General features: G+C 36.5%; 1 protein-coding gene across 3 annotated transcripts in view; it reads right to left on the bottom strand.

Annotated features, from left to right (window-relative positions):
* The window catches only part of NAALADL2 (N-acetylated alpha-linked acidic dipeptidase like 2), a 1,067,904-nt gene that overhangs the window by 184,294 nt on the left and 860,089 nt on the right, over positions 1-23,521 (bottom strand). For all 3 annotated transcript variants that reach the window (XM_058661080.1, XM_058661082.1, XM_004591287.4), the window contains one exon: positions 7,382-7,528. In XM_058661080.1, the coding sequence (XP_058517063.1) occupies positions 7,382-7,528 (147 nt within the window). The remainder of the gene's footprint in view (positions 1-7,381; positions 7,529-23,521) is intronic.

Raw genomic sequence — 23,521 nt, forward strand, 5'->3', positions numbered from 1 at the left:
TGAGTCCCAATCCATACGTGCCCACTACCTCTGGCATAAGCAATGCCTGGCCCTGGCCCATCAATGCCCAGCAAACTAATTTGGGCTGGCACGGCCAAGACAATAGCAGTTTGAACTTAAAAGCCAATGAACCCTTAACAGGCTGATGGTGAATTTGGTAATTTTTATGACCTATGATTGCCATAAATAATAGCAGAGAAGAAAAAGAAAGTTCTGCACCCTTGAGAGGGACAGAACCTTCACTCTATGATTATGTTTTCTTTATCTTTGCATTTCTCACATAACCTGGATCACAGTAAGTACCTAATACCTGCTGCTTAAATAACTGATTGAGTTTGAATAAATTATATCTGAAGAGATCACAGCAAAATTTCCCAATATTCTTAAAATGACTATGCCACATTTACTAGTCATGAGCTGGCATGAAACTCACTTGCGAGTAGAATAATCAAAAAATTTAATATGAAATTCATTGCCTCATACACAGGATGATCAAAATATGGCTACTGCAAAATATCAGACTGAAAGTACAGGATATATAATACATATCTTAACACAATGATGATATTCATTCTATACAAATATCCTTTTTCAGGATTTTAAGCAAGGATCGCTGCTAGGGGAAATACGTCCTCCTTGCAGCAATTTCAAAGTATTAGGCAGTTTGAAGTATGTTCTTTTAAATTATCCATTTGAGTCTTAAGAGTTTGTCCATTTTTTTATTTCTTTCAATATCTGTCTCATATTTCAATCTCTCGTGTTTACTCCTCAGACTCTTGGAAGTGTACAGCAAGTTGAATAACACTCCTTCTGTGACAGACACTGTACAATCAAAGCTTTTCAAGTCTGCCCTGTAAGTGTTGATTTGTTCATTGCAGTTTAACCTTCTTTTCTGAAGGAATGCCTTTAAGAGGCAGAGTTCATCATAGAGCCATTGTTTGTGCGTGTCACGTTCTCTACTCCTTGTTGTTTGTCAGTTGCATGGAATGGTAACACCCAAAGATGACCAGAAAAGACACATGGACATTTGTATATATTACAGCTCAAATCCTTGAATAAATAGCAAAATTTAGCACTTTCTCAGCTGCTCCCGCTGAAAAAGTGAGGTGATACTTTAACCAAATTATTTCCTCAAACCAGTATTTCTCCAAGTGTGCTACAGACACTAAAGGGGTCCAAAATCAAAACTATTTTGGTAATGTTAGTGCCCTAACAGGCTTTTTTCACTCCCATTTCAACTCTTTATTTACAAGAATACATGAGATAACAATTTTAATGTAGATCCAGATTTTACACTGACACTAATATTTGAATCTAACTCACATGACTAATACTTGATATATTTCAGCATAGCATCAAAGAAAAACAGATTCTCTTCTTCTTTACCCCCCAAAAGTGTTATAAAAATTTCACAGAAACAGATATGAAAGTCTGATTCTCTCTTATCATTATATTGGAGATTTACAAAGATGGAAAATGTCACTGTTTCATATTTTGGTGTTTGAAAATCTGTTTTAGTTTTATAAAAAATGGCATTTCTTTTAATGTTTATTATATTTCATCTAAATATCATTAACATTAATGATTAAATATTCAAGATTGAAACAAGGTATTTAAGTGAATTAATACAATTCATATGTGATCATTTCATTTATTTGATAAGCAGAGACAAGGAGCAGACAGTCTTTATCACAAATTTCTGGATAGCCAAGGCTACAGCCAGGAGTCTGCAATTCCATCCTAACAGGTGAGTAGAAAGACTCAAGTCCCTGCTGACTCCTAGGGTGCACATCAGCAGGAAGCTGGAATTGGAAGTGGAGCCACAGTTCAAGTCTAGGCGTTATGATCTATAACTGTGCATCCCAAGCAGCATCCTTCAGATTAGACCAAATGCTGACCCCTTCAGTCTGGTTTTATAATATGTTAAATCACTGCATATACTACTTACACAAACAAAAGCTCTATTATTAACAAAAAAGGTACTATTAAACAAGGAAGACAGTTTTAAATAATGCTTCAGAACTTCACCAAATGAAGCAAATTTGATGTTGAAAATAGTATATATTTTGATACTATATTATAAAGTTTCTCTAAGTTACTAGGAATGATACGGAGTCAGAAAGAATCTGGAAGAACTGTTTCCCTCCTTTTCCACTTTGCACATTTTTCAAGTACAAAAGGTAAAAATCTCATTTTAAGCGACATCATACAAGTTTTGTTGCCATCAGTATGAAGCAAGTTCTATCAGAGGCTGCAAAATATCAGAATGTATGCAGAACTAAGCATAATTATTTTGCTTCCTTAAGTATATATGTGTCAATGAATTTTTGAAAGATCACTATTTTTTAACATAAAAATAACATTGAATAAACTTCAAATAATAAATTCTACAGAACAAGGTATATGCAACAAATTCTTGTACTATGAATTACAATGCTCAAAAACATGTATACATAAATGTGTAATTTATACATATACACATATATAATAGAAATATGTTTTACTAGATCAATATAATTTCTAAATTTTCAAAATCACCTCTGTTTTAGGTCCATAGATGTGAATATATACACATACACATGTGTGTTTGTGTGTGCATATTGCCATACATTTCCAATGTCATAATCAGAACTGATACTAAAGCCATCTATGTTTAAATGAGGGAACAAGCATTGCAAAATAGTTGCAATAGTTGGGTTTCTGTGCCTGGTTAACCAGAAGATTCTGAAACAATGGCACCATAGTTTCTGCCTTACAAAGGCTATAATGTTCTTCTATCTCATTATTATTTAAATGCTAATTGCCCCATAATGGAGGTAAATGAGGTTAAAGATAAAATGTTTCAAGAGAAAGAGCGAAAAATATAAGGTTAAATACGGTGAATGGCAACAGCTTTATGGTTTAGTACAAAGTTTGCCAGGTCATGGATGAATCTTTTGATGTAATAAGAAATACAGACCTTCTGACATGCCCTAAAGAGAATAAATATACTGATCTGGAACAAAAAATACGAGAAACAGCTGTTAAGTGACAGAAGAAATGTGCAATGGACCACCAGCCTGTCATAAATATTGCACTCTTAATCAGAAAGCATCTGTCTTTCTGTGTCATTTTTAGCTATTGCTGCATAGTATTTAATCTGTGCAAATGCTTCTCCTAACAGGTGCAGTGGTGTTTACCAATTTACAACCTTATTTAAATGAAGCTTACAACTAGAGATGTTGCAATTAACAAAGCAGTATCTTATAAGAATATATCCTTCTAACGTGTGATAGATTCACTGGCGGCTTTGCATTTGTGAAATACCATTATTGGAGAATTAGAGTTCCTTTGCCACAAGAAAGTAAAGAAAAAGGTATCTTATGTAAATGACACCATAAAAAGACATTGTAAGGAAAAGTAAAAAATAGAAAGTCACTACTGGGAATATGACCAGTGAAATAATTGGAGAAAGATATTATAAAACGTCCTATTTCCCATGATGGAATAGAATGCAAAATGTCTCACATGGCTATAAAAAGTGGTCTCTGTGGCACTGGTTTGACTTTCTTGTGATTTAGAATTTTTTCCCTCAATTGTCAAAATTCAATTGTTGAATTAGCAGTAGTCTTTATCAGCAGTTTCATTTTTCAGTTTTAGTTACCTGTGAGAGCTACAGTTTAGCAATATCACACATACAAAATTTCAGGAAAAACTGCCTATATTTTTTAAATGATTAGCCAATGTGGATAATGTAGCAAGATCTTGTGCTGTATTATTCCATCCCTGAAAGATGTAAGTCATCATGTTGGCCAGTATTTACACACTGAATATCATTACTCCACATTACAAGCTTTGTTGGTTATCTTTTTTTATTTTTTTTAAAGGAAAATCCATTCTACTCGTTTTAGAATAAATAGCTAAGGTACAGCAGAAGTGATGTTGGCAGTTTTATTATACTGTTTTATTCTAGTTGTTCATCTTAGTTTTAGTAACAATCTCTTGCATTGCCTAATTCATACCCTAAGCTTTATGCATTTACAGGAAAATATAAGTGTGTATTACTAACTCCAGCCTCACTGTGATCTTGGAATATATGTACCGCAGACATGACATGATTAATATAACAGATTCACAACCAATTTTACAGGCCAAAATATATGGAGGTAAATCCAAAGAGTAACATTATAGCTGTCCAAGGAAAATTTGAAGAGATACTTTTTTGAAAAACACAATACAACAGACTTCATAAGTGTATGGGAAAGTGTTACTATAGGGCCTTTGTAAGTATGTGGGAAAATGTATTATGAAGCAGTTATGTTTGGATTTAAAAATGCATTTGCATGAAAATAGTCATTTTAATTCTGTTTTTCAGCTGGATATATCATTGTTTAATCGCAGAATTAATTCATTTAAAAATGTCATTTTAAAACTTATTTTTAAAGCTGTAGATTTGGGGCCAGTATGATGGCACAGCAAGGTAATCTTCCATTCTATGGTTTTGTTGTTCATTTATTTCCCAACATTTGATAGAAACATGCGATGAACATGCTAGATCCCTTGATAAATAGCATGCTTGTGGGGATAATGTCAGCTTAATCCTACACCTGCTAGCACCAGCATCCTGTAAGGGCAAGAGTTCATATTTCCTATCCAGCTTCTTGCTAATAGGTTGCAAAAGCAGCAGCAGATGACCCAAAGCCCTGAGCCCCTGCAAACACACAGACACTCAGAAGGAAGCCTTGGGCTCCCAGCTTCAGATTGAGCTGGGAATATTGCTTCAACCACTTGGTGAGTGAACAGAAGACGGAAGGTATCTCTTCTCGTATGTCTCTCCTTCTCTGTATGTAAAAGTTGACTTTTAAATAAAAATTAATATATTCCGAGATATGGAATTTTTCAATGGATCAAACAAAATACATTGGTAGACATTCAGGATTCCAAACTGAACCTCTGTCCTAATAGTTTGTAATATAGACTTACTGTCAAATGGAAGTCGGTTTCTGTCTTGGCCATTTATTATGCTTGTGATATTGGGTGAGTTACCTGTCTTTAAATTCTGTTTCTGCCTTAGCATTCATGGAGTAAATGATAGCTAGCTCATGAAAATGTAGATGCTTTGTGCTACTTAGCTTTTAATTTGATGTAGATAAAGAAACAGAGGTCTAATGAAAACTATATTCAACATGGACATGTAAGAATTTGAAAATTCAGGTTTCCTGATTACAATTCACCATTCTATCTCCCTAAAGATTATTTGTGAAGATTATAAAACCACTTAAGTATACACAAGCTTATGAAAACCTATGATTTATTAACACAGTTTACTAATTGATATAGTATAAGCTGTTTTTTTACTTTATGGATGAGGTTTTTAATAATAACTCACCTGAATAGGTATGCAAAAATTGATTATTATAGGTTAAAACAGAATCCAAAAGTTAACATTCACTCACACAAAATTATGTCATATTAAGCATGATATGTTGTAAGGGATAAATCCATTGAAACATCATACCCACTAAGCCAACGTAAGTAAGCTCATTTGTTATTCAGCACAGCAGAGGTTTGTTTTAATTTTTTTTGAGAAAATACAATAGGATGATTTTGCTGATGGACTATACATTTGGTATATCATTTTAAAAACTGAATAGCTCCACACACTAACTCATGTTTATTGTGCTGATGTTAACTTGAGGAGTTTCACAATGATGATTGTTCATTCTAAAAATTTCATCAGGCCTTGTTTCCACATTTTCTATGAACTTCACGGATCCTTCAGTCCCACGTTGCCAACCTAATCAGTTTTCGTTGCTTGTTTTTACTTAATTATTTACAAGTTCCTCCATTCCACTGATGTGCTGCCATCTAAATAAAACTTAGAAATTTTCCCACCAATACATTAAATTGTATACTCAGATGAGTATTTTGTTGATAATTTTGATTGTGGAGGTTTTATCATAAACTTAGTATTGTATCAGCCTTCTGCACATACAGACTCAGCGGATCTCACCGTAGCTCTACAAAGCAGATTCCGTAAGGGTACCGAGGTACCTCAGTCATAAAACAACTCAAGAGGCATGAAATAATTTGCCTGACAAATATTAAAGATTTTTACCGCAATGTCAGACTTGCTTTCTCAAATAGTGGTGTGAAACTCAGACAGAAACAAACCTATTGAATAAGAGCTAAAATCAACCTGGTAACATAAATAAAAGCTGGGTAGATTTGGGCAGGGAGATTGTAAGATAGTAAAACATCCTACACTTAAACATCTGTTAATCATATACCACTTTTATCAAAGTGGCTATGTTGAATCTGCATGGAGGAAAGGAGAGTGCTAAACAGTAGCATATGAAAACTCTGACTTCGAAACAGATATATTACAATAATTAATTTTGCATTACGGAACAATTCATTTCATCACAATCAATTCACCCAAAGTTTCTCCCTTCAAAAAGCTATTGTCAGTGATCATTAGCTAATTATAAAGAAAGTAAACTAAAATATGAGAAGGCAGAGCTGATTGGAGAGAAACATAAGGCCGTATATTATTCAAAGTTACTGAAAATGTTGTTGGATACATACATTTGTGAAGAAGAGCCAATCCAAATATAATTTAAGCACTCTTAGTTCATAAATACTCTTATTTAAAGAGCAAAGAAGCCTTTACGTAATCTTCCAGACTTTATTGTGTTAAAGTAATAATTTCTTCAACCAGTGTGTTCCAGAGGCTTTCAAATATTTCCCAATAATTTAGGGACACTTTATGAAAAAACTGAAATATTTCCAGCAGGTTTAGATCTTCATAAAAATAGTTTGTTTTAACATAATTGCAAGGAAGCTAAGAAGGATTAAAGGCCAACAGATGGATGATCAGAGACTTAATTAATGTGAACGATGTCATTTTTGTTATTCGTTAGAGGAGAAAACCCTCTGTCTTCATAATAAATAGTGTCTTTTTAGGAAGGAAAATCATTGACCAAGTTTAGGTAGTTAATCCACTAGATTCTCATTAACATAGAACATGTGAAACACATTTCCCTTGGGCAAAGAGGAAAATCTATTGCATATGTCATCTAGTTCTGTGAATACTGAAGATTACAATTACATTTTGATGTTAATCCAACCACTGCAAATATCTTGCTGCAAAACACACTGTGAAAATGTGAGTGACAGTATAAATCTTTTTAAATTGAATTCACTATTGAAAAGAGCTGATGTTTTCAAATAGTGTTACAATGCCTTTGAACAAGAATAACTCTCAAAGCTACTTTCTCTAATGACCTATTTGGTATGAAAGATGAATAACCAAGACAAAATCAAATTCTGCACATGTGGTGTATTGTGAATGAGTGAGTGAATGGGTGTTTATGTCTGTTGGGTGTTTGGAAGCAATTACCTCTAATGCTTTGATGTCATCATAAGCAAACTCCACGGTGGGAACTCCAAGATGGTTGATGAAAAAATCGGCATCCCCTTGTATCTGTATGGAACTGACATTGGCTCCTGGGCACTGATATCTTCTGGTACAATTGAAATTATTTTTCTGAAAAACATAATTTCAATTGTTAATATATACTATACCTAAAGTCAATCCTAAATCAATTGCTCCTTAAAATATGGTCTATGCAATTTTAGCATTAAAGGCAGTCAGGTTGTTGTTCTAAATGTCGATGCCTGGGCTCCACCCTGTTCTGTACTGGACACAGCTGGGGCTGTAGCCCTGGATTCTGTATTGTAACACTCCTTTATGATTCTAACATTCACCAAAACTGAAGAATTACCAGCCAGAATCAAGCTTCCCTAGATATTGTTGCTGCTAAATAATTTTTGCCTTAGGTTTATTTTGAATTTTATTGAAATGCAATTCTTTAATTTTTTGAAAGAATTTTGGGTCACTAAAATAAATCTGGATTTATATCATTTTTGTTTGTTTTCCCATTAATTTAAAACATGGATTCATAGGATATAATCCATTTGTCTTAAAAATATATCAATATTTATAGAAGAAATGTTTTTCATTTCTTTATAAAAAAAATGTATTGTTAGATGTTTTAAAAGTGTATCCCGGGGCCGGTGCTATGGGACAGTGGGTTAAGCTTCTGCCTATGATGCCAGCTTCACATAGGAGCTGGCTTTGTTCTGGTTGCTTCACTTTTGACCCATCTCTCTACTGATGATTCTGGGAAAGCAGTGGAAGAAGTTCAAGTGCTTGGGACCCTGCAACCATGTGGGAGACCCCACTGAAGCTCCAGGCTTCAGGAGTCCCAGTGCTGGCTTTCTTAGCCATTTGGGGAATGAACCAGCAAATGAAAAATCTGTTCTCTCTCTTTTTCTCTCTCTTTCTCTCTCTTCCTTTTTCTACCCAATTCTGTCTCTCCCTCAAATCTTTCTAAAAAATTATAAATGCCAATTACATTGATAACTGCAATCAACATCAGAGAATCAACCACACACCTAAACGCAACCTGTGGGGAAATGCAAGGGGTCTTGACCATAGATCACCCACTCAGGTAGCACGGTGCAGCGATGGCATTCTCAACAGAGAAATACAGAGACAGTTATGGTGGAGTTTATTACTTTATCAACATCCAAGCACAGGTTTATGTAAGGCAGAGCCAGGGAAAACAAGCCTCAGGGTAGTAACAATATGTCTATTGGGTATGCGCATCTATTACACATCATAAGACTAGCCAATCAATATTGCTGTCATGCACATTTCCCAGGTGGTACTGTGTAGCCCACCACAACTTACGTGACTCACCCACGTCCTGAATTTGTGTGTTACAAGACTATTACAGAATCATCACAAGATGAATGTGGGCAGGGATAGGTGGATAAAGAGGTTGCAGGGGAAGGGACTACCCAGAAGGCTCTGGGCTCTGTCAACTGCAGGGGTCTGCAGGGGTCACTAGGCGCTATCCAGACAGGTGGAGGGTCTCTAGGCATTGCTGAAACTATGGGAATCGGGACCTATTCTCGCACTCACTCACCCACAGGAAAATAAATGATGGAGTATTATCTCTTTACCTAAAAGTTAGCTAGCATACAAAACAAGTGACAGTTACTTAAAATAATGTAAGATAAAATGTAGACACATAAAAAACAAATTCAGGATCTTATACTAAGTGCCTTTGATTAATTTTTCTAAAATAGAGAAACATTCAGGGAATGATGAAATGTGGAAGAAATATCAATCTCCCGGGTAGTTTTTATATGGAAAAATCTATCAATAAACAAAAGAATATCATCTTTAAAATCATGTATAGTGTATATTCAGCTCATAACTGCCACTGATCAAAACATTGAGTCTTTAACAGCTTCTTTATCTTGGTATGATAGAATGAAAAAAAATAATTTTAACTATTCTCTACCAAAAGACTGGAGAGATGCAATTTAATAATAGCTATTTTTTCTAAATGCCATCTTATAATGCTTAAAATCTGACTTTGAGAATTTAGTAGAAAGGATAAAATCAGTTACAGCAGAAAGGGTAAAAATCAATTAAAATGGAAAGAGAGCAACTCTAAGCTTAGCATTAATTATAAATACCTTGAGTTACTAAAATTTCTGGAAACAGAAACAAAAAGAGGGTTTTCCTGTAAAACCTATGCAATTGCAATATTGTGCTTACTTGAAGTCTGTTTGAGGAAAAGATGTAGTACTTTCACCTCTTGATATCATCCTTGCAAATAAGACTCCCAGAAATACTATTTTAACCTGAAACCTTTCATGGTGATCTTTAGTATGCCCTAATATATATATATATATATATATATATATATATATATATATATATATATATATATATATATATATATTCGTAAGTAGTAGATCAAGAAATGCAATGAAGCTACTTTATACCATGTTGAAGAGTACAAGAATTTTAATGAAATCCAAGTATTGAACACTGGTACTTCGGAAGGTATTTGTTAAGTCAAAATAGATTCATTCTTAGCCAAGTAAATTCATCCAATCACTATTAATTCACCCTCACAGTATGTTCTATGATTGAAACTTACTGAATGGCTGTCCCAAGCACAGGGATGCCTAGACTATTCTACAATTTCGTCTCTTTAAGGAAGACTTGATAGAATCTAGCCTTACCCCTCTGCAGACACCCAGAATGCAGAATGAGTGGTCTATATTCTCTTTAAAACAGCAACATCTGTGATTTTCCCACACAGAATACACATTCTACTCTACCAATGAATACACAGGTAGCCTCTAATTACATTTTGTACCTGCAACATTTTTTGAAGATTTGCTTATTTTATGTTCACTGGAAAGGCAAACCAGATTTACAGAGAGAAGAGGGTACAGGGACAAAGATCTTCCCGTCTGTCTGCTCACTCCCCAAAGGGCCACAGTGTAGCGCTGAGCTCAATCTGAAGCCAGGAGCTTCTTCAGGGCCTCCCAGGCAGATGCAGAATCCAAGGTTTCAAGCTATACTCTACTATTTTTCTAGTCCATAAGCAGAAAGCGAAAATGAAATTGAGCAGAGGGCACATGAATCAGTACCCTTGTGGGATCCTGGCACTTGCAAGGCAAGGATATAGCCATTGCACCGTCACATTTGTTCTTATACATTCAAATATCATGACCACATCCAAGTACCAGCCATTTTCCTGACACACATTTTTTCTAAAGAGAATGACATGAATCAAAAATGTACAATTATAAATAATGTATTTGTCAATTTTTTTCTAAAATAAATATGATGTCTAATATACTATTTGATGTTATTTTCTTTAAGTCATTCCTGTTTAAGTAACTCTGAATAAAATGTTTTTTATATATGTATTTATAAATGTCTAAGATGGTAAAACTGATCCTACTCTGATCAATCCTTACATTTCTTATCTTTTCCAACAGTCATAGAAAACACAGCTGCTGCTGCGGCCAGTTGTGTTTTAGTATCTGTTCTTGCCATTGCTATTCCAATCAAATTGCCTTAATATTTTCATTTTATTGCATTTCTGTGGTTCCTATGGCTTATTCATTATTTACAGGTGCTGTACTTATCAAGGAAATCAGAAGAGGAGCATCCTTGCTTTAGAGTAAATATCCTCTTCAAATCTTTGGAAAGTATATTTTGAACATCAGATTCTAGTGAACTATATCTATGGAGTTAAACATGGTTTATTTATGGAAAGAGGATAGATTGCACCAGAGGCCGGGCTGATTCAATGAATAGCTGGGACCAAATGGAAGGTAAAAACTTCAAGAAGGTAAACTCAAGATTAGGGCTCCAAGGATAATACAGAGTTTCCCTGAGTAGCACTTGTGGGCCCTGCTTCTCACCTGCTGAGCCCAGAGTTTCCCGGAAAGTTCTGCAAACGATTTACATCACCAGCTTCATTTCTATTCTGTCTCTTCTCCTTATTTTCTACTCTTTTTTAAAAAGGATTTATTTATTTTGATTGCAAAGTCAGATACACCAAGAGGAGGAGAGACAGAGAGGAAGATCTCTGTCTGATGATTCACTCCCCAAGTGACCGCAACGGCCGGTGCTGCACTGATCCGAAGCCAGGATCCAGGAACCTCTTCCGGATCTCCCACGTGGGTGCAGGGTCCCAAGGCTTTTACCCGTCCTCGACTGCTTTCCCAGGCCACAAGCAGGGAGCTGGATGGGAAGTGGAGCTGCCGGGATTAAAACTAGAGATCATATGGAATCCCGGTGCTTTCAAGGTAAGGACTTTAACCGCGAGGCCACGCCGCTGGGCCCTTATTTCCTACTCTTAATTGCCCGATTTAACTTGTGATGGGAAAGCAAGCATGTTGCCTTAAATCCTGTGTTCGTTTTGTTCTCATATCCTCATGTTTTTAAGTAGCTTCGAATAAGAGAGACAAAAATGAACTCAACTTAAACACTGATTTTTTTCTCAGTCATTTCATCTAAGTATTTTCCCTTAGAAGGATAATAGTCCCATCATAAAACATTATTCTCTAAAATTTCATTATTTGGTGCTTTAAAATCTAGGCTCAATTTACAGACTTCAACTGATCCTAGGTCTCTATTCTATCCGCCAATGAATCAGTTCTTCATATCACACTCAGAGGATTTTAACAGATTCATACCAGATAATAGATACTGAGTTACTAGACCCCTAAAAGCACTGACATCTGAGAGGGAAGTAGAAATAAATGCTCATTTTCTTCATTTTTCTACAAGTTAAGCACTGGGAGAGAGAAGGTTAGTAACAAATTTGCGCAGGTCAATTAATTTTCAAAATTCATTTACAAGCTTGAATACATTCATATTAATTATTGCATCCAAGGAGTTAAAATATTCCATATTTAATGTTTGATAACAAGCATTTTTATTCTGGGTCATAAAATGAGCAAGTTAAGGCAAAGACCAAGGATGCCATTTGTTTAATTTCCTTCCACAACCCTGTGAAAGACTTGAAATGAAATAATCTTCTTGATCCTAAGGCTGCATGCAAGTGATATTTTAATCTGAAAGGCAAAACCTCTTAGCAAATGCTCACATAAACAAACTGCAAAGATATTAAATCAACATTTATTTTAGCTGAACAGTGATGCCAAGACACACTGACAAGTTTTGAAAGCACTTAAAATCCGTTTAATAATGCAAGCATGTTATTTTAGTTAAACATTTATTTAGTCATTTATTTTTTTTTATTTTTTTTAAAGACTTATTTTATTTTTATTACAAAGTCAGATACACTGAGAGGAGGAGAGACAGAGAGGAAGTGGAGCTGTCGGGATTAGAACCAACGGCCATATGGGATCAAGGCAAGGACCTTAGCCACTAGGCCACACCACCGAGCCCTTAGTCATTTATTTTATTTAGTCAGATACTTATTTTATTTTATTCAAGCACTCTGCTTACTCAGCAGACATGAACATTCATTCCGTATGCAACAAACACCTGATTTGATTAGCTTTTCCAACAGGACAAGTGCAACATTCAAAATAAAATGGTATAGTCTATGTATTACAAGGAAATTAAGTCCATTTCTTTTTACTTTAATATTATTCTTTATTTAAGATATGTCATTTGTTTTTATTGGAAAAGCCGATTTTACAGAGAAAAAGAGAGACACAGAGTCCATCCAATAGTCCACTCCTTATGTGGCTTCAATGGCCAAAGCTGAGCTGATTCAAAGCCAGTAGCCAACAGATGCTCCAGGTTTCCCACATGTGTGCAGGGACACAAGGCATTGAGACATCCCCACTGCTTCCCAGACCATGAACAAGGATCTAGATTAGAAGTGGAGCAGCCAGGACAGGAGTCAGTGCCTATGTCTGATATCAGCATCACAGGGGAGAATTAGCCTTACTTGTCCTGCATTGTTATACTTCTAAGCCGTCTATTGCACTTGCTTTCCAGGTTCTTGATGTCCAGTTGAGATCATGCTGGTTATACCACTCAAAAATTAGCTCTTCCCCTTTGTTGGACCATACAGTGTTCAGGTGTCTGGTCAAGCATCAAGAATATCAGTAAGGTTGAGATTTTATTCATCACATCCAAGATATTTTTGTTAGGAATGATATCCACCAATCATTCTATCCTTAAAACACTAAGGGTCCTAGAAACATATTCACGATACTTCACCCATTTCTTACTTTCGTAATTGAATAAAAGTGCATGTCCCTTACAAGAGTTTTTCAGGTTGTAAGACAATCAGTAAAGGCCAAAGCAGAACTATAAGGTAGGTATATAAATGTGACTTTCTAGATGACAGTAATTAGCTGGAAGTATTTCAGTGGAGTATTCTGGGAAAGCTTTCCTGCTCACTTATCTGCTAATGCTGTTGCCTAAATTTCTCAAAACAATCTTTTAATAAACAAATATTCTCATTTTTGAAAATTTATTTTATTATTTGATGAAAGGGTTCCATATGTTCCTTGTTTTCTTTTCACCCTTCTCCAAGTTCCCTCTCCTCCAACTGATTTCCCTTATATCATTACCATAGTGTAGTTCTTCATAAATAGTCATTAGTCCATCATTTAGCTATGTAAGTATCCAGACATTGGACAATGGCAATGAGTCCATATCACTTTGTCAAGATATATTTAACAGTTTCCTTGGGAGTCCATCTTTGATCCAGAAGTAACAATGCATATTTTTCAATGTTGTGGAAATTCAGCCATAAACATATCTTTTTCACACACACACACACACACAAAACAAAGAAAAAGCTTTTTCCAGGATCTTTGCTCTCGAGTAGTTCACTTTTCTTTTGGGCATCTTCTGCCTCGACAGCCATTGTATCGCATGAGCATTGTCTTTTGTAGCTTTCTGGAAATTCATGGTTCATCTCCTGTTCCAACTAATGCAGGAGACGCTTCAGGATCTTGACCCCGCTTATTCAAATTTCTCATTGAACGCCCCACTGTTCTCTGTAGCTGATCTGGGCACAGCAGTTATGACACTCACCAGGCAGACAGCTTGATACATTTTGATTTTTGGCCAGAATTGTTCAAGCTGAACAAATTGAGATGCCCGAAATGTCGCCTCATGTCTCTGCAGTACACTGTTGATTCCCTTCAGTTGGGACACAGAGAAAATTTGGAATTTTTGCTGAAAAATGGGTGTGGATGACTTATCACTGCTTCATCTCATCTTCTCTTTTCTTAAAACCAGTTCCTGTTCGTAAGCTGCTGGCTCCTTTAAGGTCTGCATAAACTTTCAACAGTGCATCAGTGGCTGCACAGTTAGGATGTATTAACTTATTTGTGGAGTTACATGTTGAATGAAAAGACCAGGCCAAGACCAAGAGACAGAATCTTCTTCCTGGTTGCCCATGTGGGTGGAACACACAAGCCCTTGGGCCATCTTCTACTGCTTACCAAAATGCATTCTCAGAGAGCTGAATCAGAAGTGGAGTAGCCGGGATTCAAATTAACACTAATATGGGATTTTAGCACTGCAAGTGGCAGTTTAAGATGCTATGTCACAACATCAGTTCCTTGATTTTGTTTTGATTTATCTGTTTCCTAAGATTCACCAGAATTTCCATGCCTTCTCTTGTTTTAGTCTTAGCAGAATTCATATCACTCTGTTGAGGGCTCTTTTCAAGAGATGTTTTATCTTTCAAGGAACCTTAAAATGTATCCTATTTGGGCTCAGCAGTGTGGTGTAGTGGCTAAGGTCCTCACCTTGATCCCATATGGCTGCTGGTTCTAATCCCGGCAGCTCCACTTCCTCTCTTATCTTTCTTCCTCTCAGTATATCTGACTTTGTAATAAAAAAAAATAAAATAAATCTTTTAAAAAAAAATGTATCTTATTCAAACTTGTTATCATAACTTTATACGGCTTCAGGCTCATGGTTTAATTATCTACAAAATGTGCTCTACAGACATCGTCACCTTGAGGATTTTATTCTTAAGCATATCATCGTGGAGGTGGTGAATTGGAGGCCACATAAAATTCTTTTCTAGAGTGATACACTGCTAAATCATGGTGGCACTGTCTTTTTGAAAGCAGTGCTTAACATAGGCACTCTGAAATGATAAGCCGCTTTTAATATATTTCAAAATATTCCCCGCAGTAATAATCAATTGCCAATTTTGTCTTTGTATTTTGTGTAGAACTTTACAGATACGAAAATTGGCAGTTGCACATGTAAATAATTGAAGAATCAGAGGTATTATTTTGAAATTGAAAAAGAATTTTCAAATTCCCAGAAAATGTTTAGATTTATGAAATTGGCAGAAGTAGCTGATAGGAGGAGGGAGATCAAATGGCGCAAACACAAAATGGCATCTGATTTTCATTCACTTCCAACTGAAATTTAACATTTCATTTGGTGATGAAATAGGTCACAAAATATGAGTAGTACCAGTAACTTCATAACCAGATTAACTCAGCCAATTCCACCCCCTTTTAAGCTCTTTTAATACTTTAGCATATCTGTTAAACTCATGCTATTTTGAAAAGATGGCCATTTTAAGACACTTTTCTGCTTAATGTTTAATAAGCCTTTATATTACTAAAATTCAATTCTGTGTGCTTTGACATCTTGGGCAACTGCTGTTGAAGTAATTGGTTTCCTTCATAATACTGTATTTTAAGTATTTCAAAATACTATTTCCAAACATTGTACTATCACGGATTTCCTTCTCTCCCAAAGTGGTCCCTGAGTGGGGAGGAAAGGAGCTTTCTGTAACAAAATAGCTCGTTTTAAAAATTTGGGATTCAAGGCTCTAAATCAATGGCAGTGAGATCTAAAATCAGGCTAAAAGCCATGTTCTCTATGCCCCAACCATCCTGCAGTTCTATGCCGATTTACTCAATCTTTAATTTATTCATTTTAAAAAAAATCTTACAGGTCTTTTAGAAAATATTTATTTATTTGCATGTCAACATGAGAGAGAGAATGAGAAACAAGAGACATAGACAATGATCTAGGATCAGCAAGGCGGAAATCAGGTTCTCAGAATTCCATTCAGATCTCCCATATCAGTGTCCTGATACGGAAACCTGGGCCATCATCCACTGCTTCCCCAAGTGAACTGTCACGGAGCTGGATTGGAACGGTATCCATGTGGAGTCAAATCGGCATTCTGATAAACAATGCAGGAATTCCAAGCTGGGACTTCAGTGGCTGTTTCACAACACCAACCTTTCTCCAGGTGTTCGGCTATTTTAACTATGTTAGATCACAAGATCAAATCCTTCACACAGCACATGTGTGGCATGTTCTCAACAGTTATTGAGTTACAGTGAGGGGCAGGTATTCTGTACTTATTCAAGTTGTATTTTTGTGCACTTATGTCAATCCAATATTCAGTATTTAATGTTTTATTGGAGGAAATAGGTTATGTTTATTTTCCTTAACATTCTAAACTTGAAACTTAAGTTTTTCTAAACACCAATAGGTGATAATGGCATTCTGAATCTGGGAATCTTTCAAAATAATTAAAATGAAATAAGGTATCACAAATGTGGGAGGGGAAATAGGTTTTCTTTCATAATATAATTTAAATTATCATTGCAGAACATGGATTTTCAAAATCTCTAATTTCTCAGGGCTTTAGAAAAGCTGAATAACCTAATTATTGCATGTTAACAATGTATTTCAGTCTTAATAGTGAAGAAAAGCATTTCTTAAGGATTGTGCAAGTAGAACTGTCAAATGAAAATATTCTTTTTAATTTTTAGAATTCTAAAGTTATTATCAATGTGGAAACTCGCTAGTCTATGTCTAAAAGATATCATTCAGACTTAAGATGGCCACATTTACTAACAAATGCTTTTGAAGCTCAAGCTAGAGCAGTCAAAATGGAAATGACTGGAACTATTTCCACCTGTTTCTCTCTAGTTTCTTAGGTCCTCCTCCCCACAAGCCCTACACCACTACTGCATCCCCCATTCATCTTCCCTTGCCCAACCTGAGTCCTGAACAGCAGTCATGTGATGGCAAAAGGCCTCTTCCTTCTTTTTATTTCTCCCTACTTAAGGTTTTATATGGCAATAAAAATAAATGTCATCTTAAAACTTTTAAAATATTCACATTTCAACCACAGTGTTCGGCAAAGGTGAAAATTGTCATTAAGATACCACACTCTAGTATCTCATACCACAATATCCTTGGAATAAGATATTTTTTAAATGTAAAATTACATTTTAAAGGCACACAGGAAGCAATGGAAGATCATTTTAAGAATCAGAGTAGGGCCCAACGCGGTAGCCTAGTGGCTAAATTCCTCGCCTTGCATATACTAGGATCCCATATGGGTGCCAGCTCTAATCTTGGCTGCCCTGCTTCCCATCCAGCTCGATGCTTGTGGCCTGGGAAGGCAATTAAGAATGGCCCAAAGCCTTGGGATCCTGCACCTGCGTGGACGACCTAGAAGAGGCTCCTGGCTCTTGGCTTCAGATCATCTCAGCTCCAGCCGCTGCGGCCATTTGGGGAGTGAATCAGTGGACAGAGGATCTTCCTCTCTGTCTCTCCTCCTCTCTATGTATCTGACTTTCCAATAAAAGTAAATAAATCTTTGAAAAAAAGAATCACAGAGTAGGAAAAACAGTTTTGCTACCACAAATCCAGACAACATAAGATTAATTAGCATAGCTTCATAGTAATAACTTCACTTCATGACAGAAATTTCCTTTTGGTATGAAATACACAGGTCCCAAGCTCAGCTTAACATACTGCACCAGAGGGCCCGGCAGCGTGGCCTAGCGGCTAAAGTCCTCGCCTTGAAAGCCCCGGGATCCCATATGGGCGCCGGTTCTAATCCCGGCAGCTCCACTTCCCATCCAGCTCCCTGCTTGTGGCCTGGGAAAGCAGTCGAGGACGGCCCAATGCATTGGGACCCTGCACCCGCGTGAGAGACCCAGAAGAGGTTCCTGGTTCCCGGCTTCGGATCTGCGCGCACCGGCCCGTTGCGGCTCACTTGGGGAGTGAATCATTGGACGGAAGATCTTCCTCTCTGTCTCTCCTCCTCTGTGTATATCTGGCTGTAATAAAATGAATAAATCTTAAAAAAAAAAAAAAAACATACTGCACCAGATCACATTCTCTTCATTTCTCTACTAGATTAGATGTTGTTCACTCCAATACCTAAAGTCATTTCTTTGGTGAATTACAAAATACATACAAAATGTAAAACCTAAAGTGTTCCTCTGCTCCACTGTTGGTGGGACTATAGGTTGGTACAGCCTCTATGGAAATCAGTATGGAGAACTCTCAAGCAACTGAAAACCTGCATACCATCTGATCCAGCAATAGCATGCTCCTCAATTGTTAACATATGGCTTGTTAGCATTATAAGCCTGTTTAGACTATCCTAAAATTCGCTAAGTTCAGTAAAAATCACTCTTGAATACTATAAGCTACTAAATATAAAAATGAAAATAGGCATGAAACAGCTGAATAGTACCCTATAGCCATTTTAAGGTTTATAGCAGCCGGTTGTGTATAAATAAAATTGAGATGTCAATGAAGTAGTTGCAGGATGTGGTTAAGAACTTGCATTTTCTAACATATTGGTCACTCAATACCATGTCAATTAACTTCATGATGTTGTGAATTTCCATGTTTCTTCCTCTAGTCAAAGTTGTGGCTTTTCTTTGGAGGGGATGATATTCTGCCAGCTCTACTTTCAGACCAGGGATGGTCTCCTAATGAAACTGTTGAATTTATCCGGGCAATAAGATGCTGGACTCTCCGCATGGTCCATGCCCACAATGAAGGAATCATTACTGATTATGAACTATACTGTTGTAACAATATGGAAGAATTCAATATGGGGAAGGGTTTGGGGAGGGGTTGTGAGAATCCCAGAGCCTATGAAACTCTGTCATAAACAAAGTAATAATAATAATAATAATAATAATAATAATAATAGCAAGCAGTCAAAGTAAAGGGAAAGAAAAAACCTAAAGCATTCCAAAAGTCATCCTCTGGTTATATATGAATGAAACTGTAAACACCATGAGAAAGGTTCACAGTATTATCCATCCTGACATTTGCCCGACACACTGCATAAAAGCACAAACCCTCCTGCGTGCAATTCCCATAGGATCGTTAATGACCAAGAGGATCAAGGTATAGATTTTGTGTCTCAGTGAAGGATCACCGCTCTGAGCCCACATTGCTGCTGCATGCTGAGGGATTGGCTGACAAAACATAACTCTGGCTGTTATTTCACGAACCTTCTAGAGGTTTGTCTTAAATAGCTTCTCTTACCCTCTCAGGCAATGCTATTTTAAATAATATGGTGTCAGCACTTCGGTGATCTATTCCAGCTGCCAAGCATTAAAAAATTAACTGAAAAACCTAACTGCTTTTCAAATCAACATTAACCATCTCAGGCAGCAAATATTTGTAATGAAATATTTCAACAAAATAATCTGTAGTTGAGGTTGTTTGATAATTTCCTTTCAACAAATTGACACATTTAAAAAAACCAAACCAAAAAAAAAATTAAACCCAGGAACAAGGAGACAATTAGAATTACTTTGTGTCTACTATCCTTCACTAGTTCCTTGGGAGAAGTCTGGTGTCCTTTCAGCACAGTTGTAAATCAGGTGAGTTATCTTAGGGGTTTGGGAGGTAATTTATTCAATTTTAGGATGGTACATTGGGGAAAAAAATGCTTAAAGACGCAGACTTGGCAAGCACAGGGCCAAAGGATGTGGATAGCATATCACCATACATTACCATTTCAAGCATTAAAATTATAAAAATTGTTATAAAAATTGGACTGAGGGAAATAACAGCATCAGCAACACTCTGTCCATGTTTGACATCACAACATCCTTCCATAACCCTACAACTCTGGTCCAAAATAAATGGCAGCTTACGGCCAGCCTTGCTGCTGTGAGGTCTCTGGGTGTCTAAGAAGCACTGGGTACGGACTGGAATCTCGAAGTTCAGACCTGTACCCCAATGCCAATTCCTGCATATGAGGCTTCTTGGTATCTGACAAAAGGGCCATTATTTTTATTAGAATATACCAAAGAAACTTTTCACTCACCTACATTGGTGTAACATGAACTTTCTGAGTTTTTTTTCCTGCCTCTCATATATTGGTTAAAAAGGCATACCACTCTTTGTTCATCTTTCTATAGCTCTCAGATTGATCAACACAATAAAACGGCTACTAATAAGGTTTATAAAGCATAAGTCAATCTAATAAGACAGATTTTTCCCAAAAAGGGTGATGATAAGGTAGAGGAGAAGAAACCTACACAAATGTTTTGTTGCCGATCCTATATTTAGACAGGAAAATAATTGAATTCTGGGTGCCAAAGCTGCTGCAGGATGCTTATCAAGTTGGCTTGAGTCATCATTATTCTGGAAAGCATTCTTTTAATTTTGATGTGTCCCTTCAAGTTCCAGTAGCCGGTTAGTTCAGTATGTACTGACATCACAAAAGCACCTTGTAAAATGTTGGTCTTTGGGATAAACAGTAAAGACCAAATGAAAGCCATGACCCCAAAATGAATAATTTTGAATATTCTAAAAAACACTGACATCTCTCCAATCAGTAGAATAGTCAGAGGGCAATTATTTAATTTCCAGATGCCTTGAATTGGAGCTTTTAATTGATCGGGATGATACTCTGCTGGCTCTGTCTTCAAACCAGAGAAGGTCTACCTAAGAAGCCATTGAACTTGACTGGACAATAAGATGATGGACTCTATGTTTGGTATATGCTTGCAATGAGGGAATCTCAACAGAACTTGAACTGTGGTTATGCAACAAGGTGGAGGAGTCCACCATGGTGGGAGGGTTTGGGGAGGGATGGGGAGAATCCCAGTATCTATGAAACTGTGTCACATAATACAATGTAATTAATGAATAAAAAAAAGAAAAAGAATTGGCATACAAAAGTGCAAATCTCATGTCATCCTAGGAGTCAAAGGTAATAGCTGAGACTGCCAAATCCTAACCACTAGACAAAAGAGGGAATCTCAACTGTACTTGATCAGTGGATATGCAACAAGGTGGAATATTCCACACGGGAGGAGGGCGGGGGGAGGGGTGGGGTGATTCCCAGTTCCAACGAAACTGTATCACATAATACAATGTAATCAATGAATAAAAAAAAGGTAATAGCTGAGCATGTTAATATGTTCTCAAAGATTTTTCTGTGCAAATAAACACATATGGACTTTTAAAATTAAAAAAAAAGCCTGAAAGAGGTAAATCAAACCACCTGTACAAAGCACTCAGCACTAAGTACATCAGTACCTACTTTATAACTGTGACTAACGTAAATGGTCATTACTTAAGCATCCAACAAAGGCCTGTGTTCATTTTTGACAGTATCTTCCTTCCAAACCCTTGCCCTCAAAGTACTGGCATAACCATAATGAAGAGGCTACATCCTTTCACGACAACATGATGCTCTTTTTCTTAAGGCTCATTAGTTTTTTTGTTTTGCTTTGCTTTAAGATTTATTTGTTTTATTGAAAAGTCAGATATACAGAGGAGGAGAGAAAGAGAGGACGATCTTCCATACGATGATTGACTCCCCAAGTGTCCACAATAGCCGGAACTGAACCAATCCAAAGCCAGGAGCCCAGAGCCTCTTCCGGGTCTCCCAAATGGGTGCAGGTTCCCAAGGCTCTGAGCCATCCTTGACTGTTTTCCCAGGTCATAGACAGGGAGTTGGATGGGCAGCAGGGCTGCTGGGATTAGAACCGGCTCCCACATAGGATATGGTGTATGTGAGATGAAGACTGTAGCAGCTAGGCTATTGCTCCAGGCCCCAAACCATTAGTTTTATCGGAGGCTCTTTGACATTGTCTTGCTTTCTGAACTTAGTCTCTTGAGATTTCATAAAGCATTGTACTCAGCTACACAGTCGTCCTGCTCACATACTCTTGTAAAATATATTAAAAGGGAATAACTCTTTGGTATTTCAGAAATCTTTAACTTTGTGATATACATCATCTCGGTCCCCTGCACAAAATCATAAGAGAAATGCTTAAATTTTTCATGGAATTGAGATTGTGTGAAAGATGATTGTGTACACCTGAGAAACCATGGAAGCGATCCTTTATCTTTTATTCAGTATCAAGAAATGTTTTATAAAGCATTTAAAACCAGTTTTCCTCAATTAAATTATTCCCTAATGGAATTATTATTTAATACTGTATGGCCATGAACGTTGGTATTAAAGATGTAACTTATATACATCCATTACATGTTTTAGTAAAACATAAATTGGAGCAAAATAAGTCTGTGCTCGTTAAATAAAAATTATAAAAAAAAGTATGACAACTAAGAACCAAAAATTGTAGTAATAGAATAGTAGCATATAACATTTTAAATATACGCACAACTAAAAGTAGATTTATGTACTATGAAATGCCTTTCTGCTGTGGATCACGTACTCCTTGTTTCTTAGGAGGCCTCTTCGGGATAAGCATGCAGGTGTTTGAAGGTAAGAGATTAGTGTTACGGAGATTTTGAAGAAAGACACTGTCAAAAATGTACACAGGCTTTTGTTGGTAGCTTAAGTAGTGATAATTTTTAATAGTTACAATTATATACTTCAGTACTCTTGACGGATAACCACCATGACTGTCCAAATTACTTACAAATTACTTATGAAAAAAAGAAGTTTATTTTGGCTTCAAGTTTTGGAGTTTCACAGGCCAAAGATTGAGCCATCTGATGAGACCACAGCATGGAAACGGTAGAGAATACACAGAAAAATTAGAACATGGTAGGACGAGAAGCAGAGAAGATGGCTAAGCTCAACTTGTCTTTTATAACAAACCCACTCCTGAAATTATCTTCTGAGGGCATGTCACCCAGGGCATAAGGACCTTACGCTATCCCCATTTCCTAACTGCCACTACTGTATCAATCATGCATACTGTTAGCAGTAAAAACCCACAACATACACCTGGATTTGGGAGACAAATCCTTCACACAAAGGCTTTCATACAATAGTCTTATATGAAACTCTTTCATTTCTTCAACCACATGAGGCCACAGCTGAAAGCTAACATCTATGAATCTGGAAACGAACCTTTACACACACTGAATTTGTGAACACCTTGACACTGGGCTTCCCAAACTCCAAAACTTAAATAA

Source organism: Ochotona princeps, chromosome 3 (assembly GCF_030435755.1).
Source record: "Ochotona princeps isolate mOchPri1 chromosome 3, mOchPri1.hap1, whole genome shotgun sequence".
In the NCBI taxonomy this organism is placed as follows: domain Eukaryota; kingdom Metazoa; phylum Chordata; class Mammalia; order Lagomorpha; family Ochotonidae; genus Ochotona; species Ochotona princeps.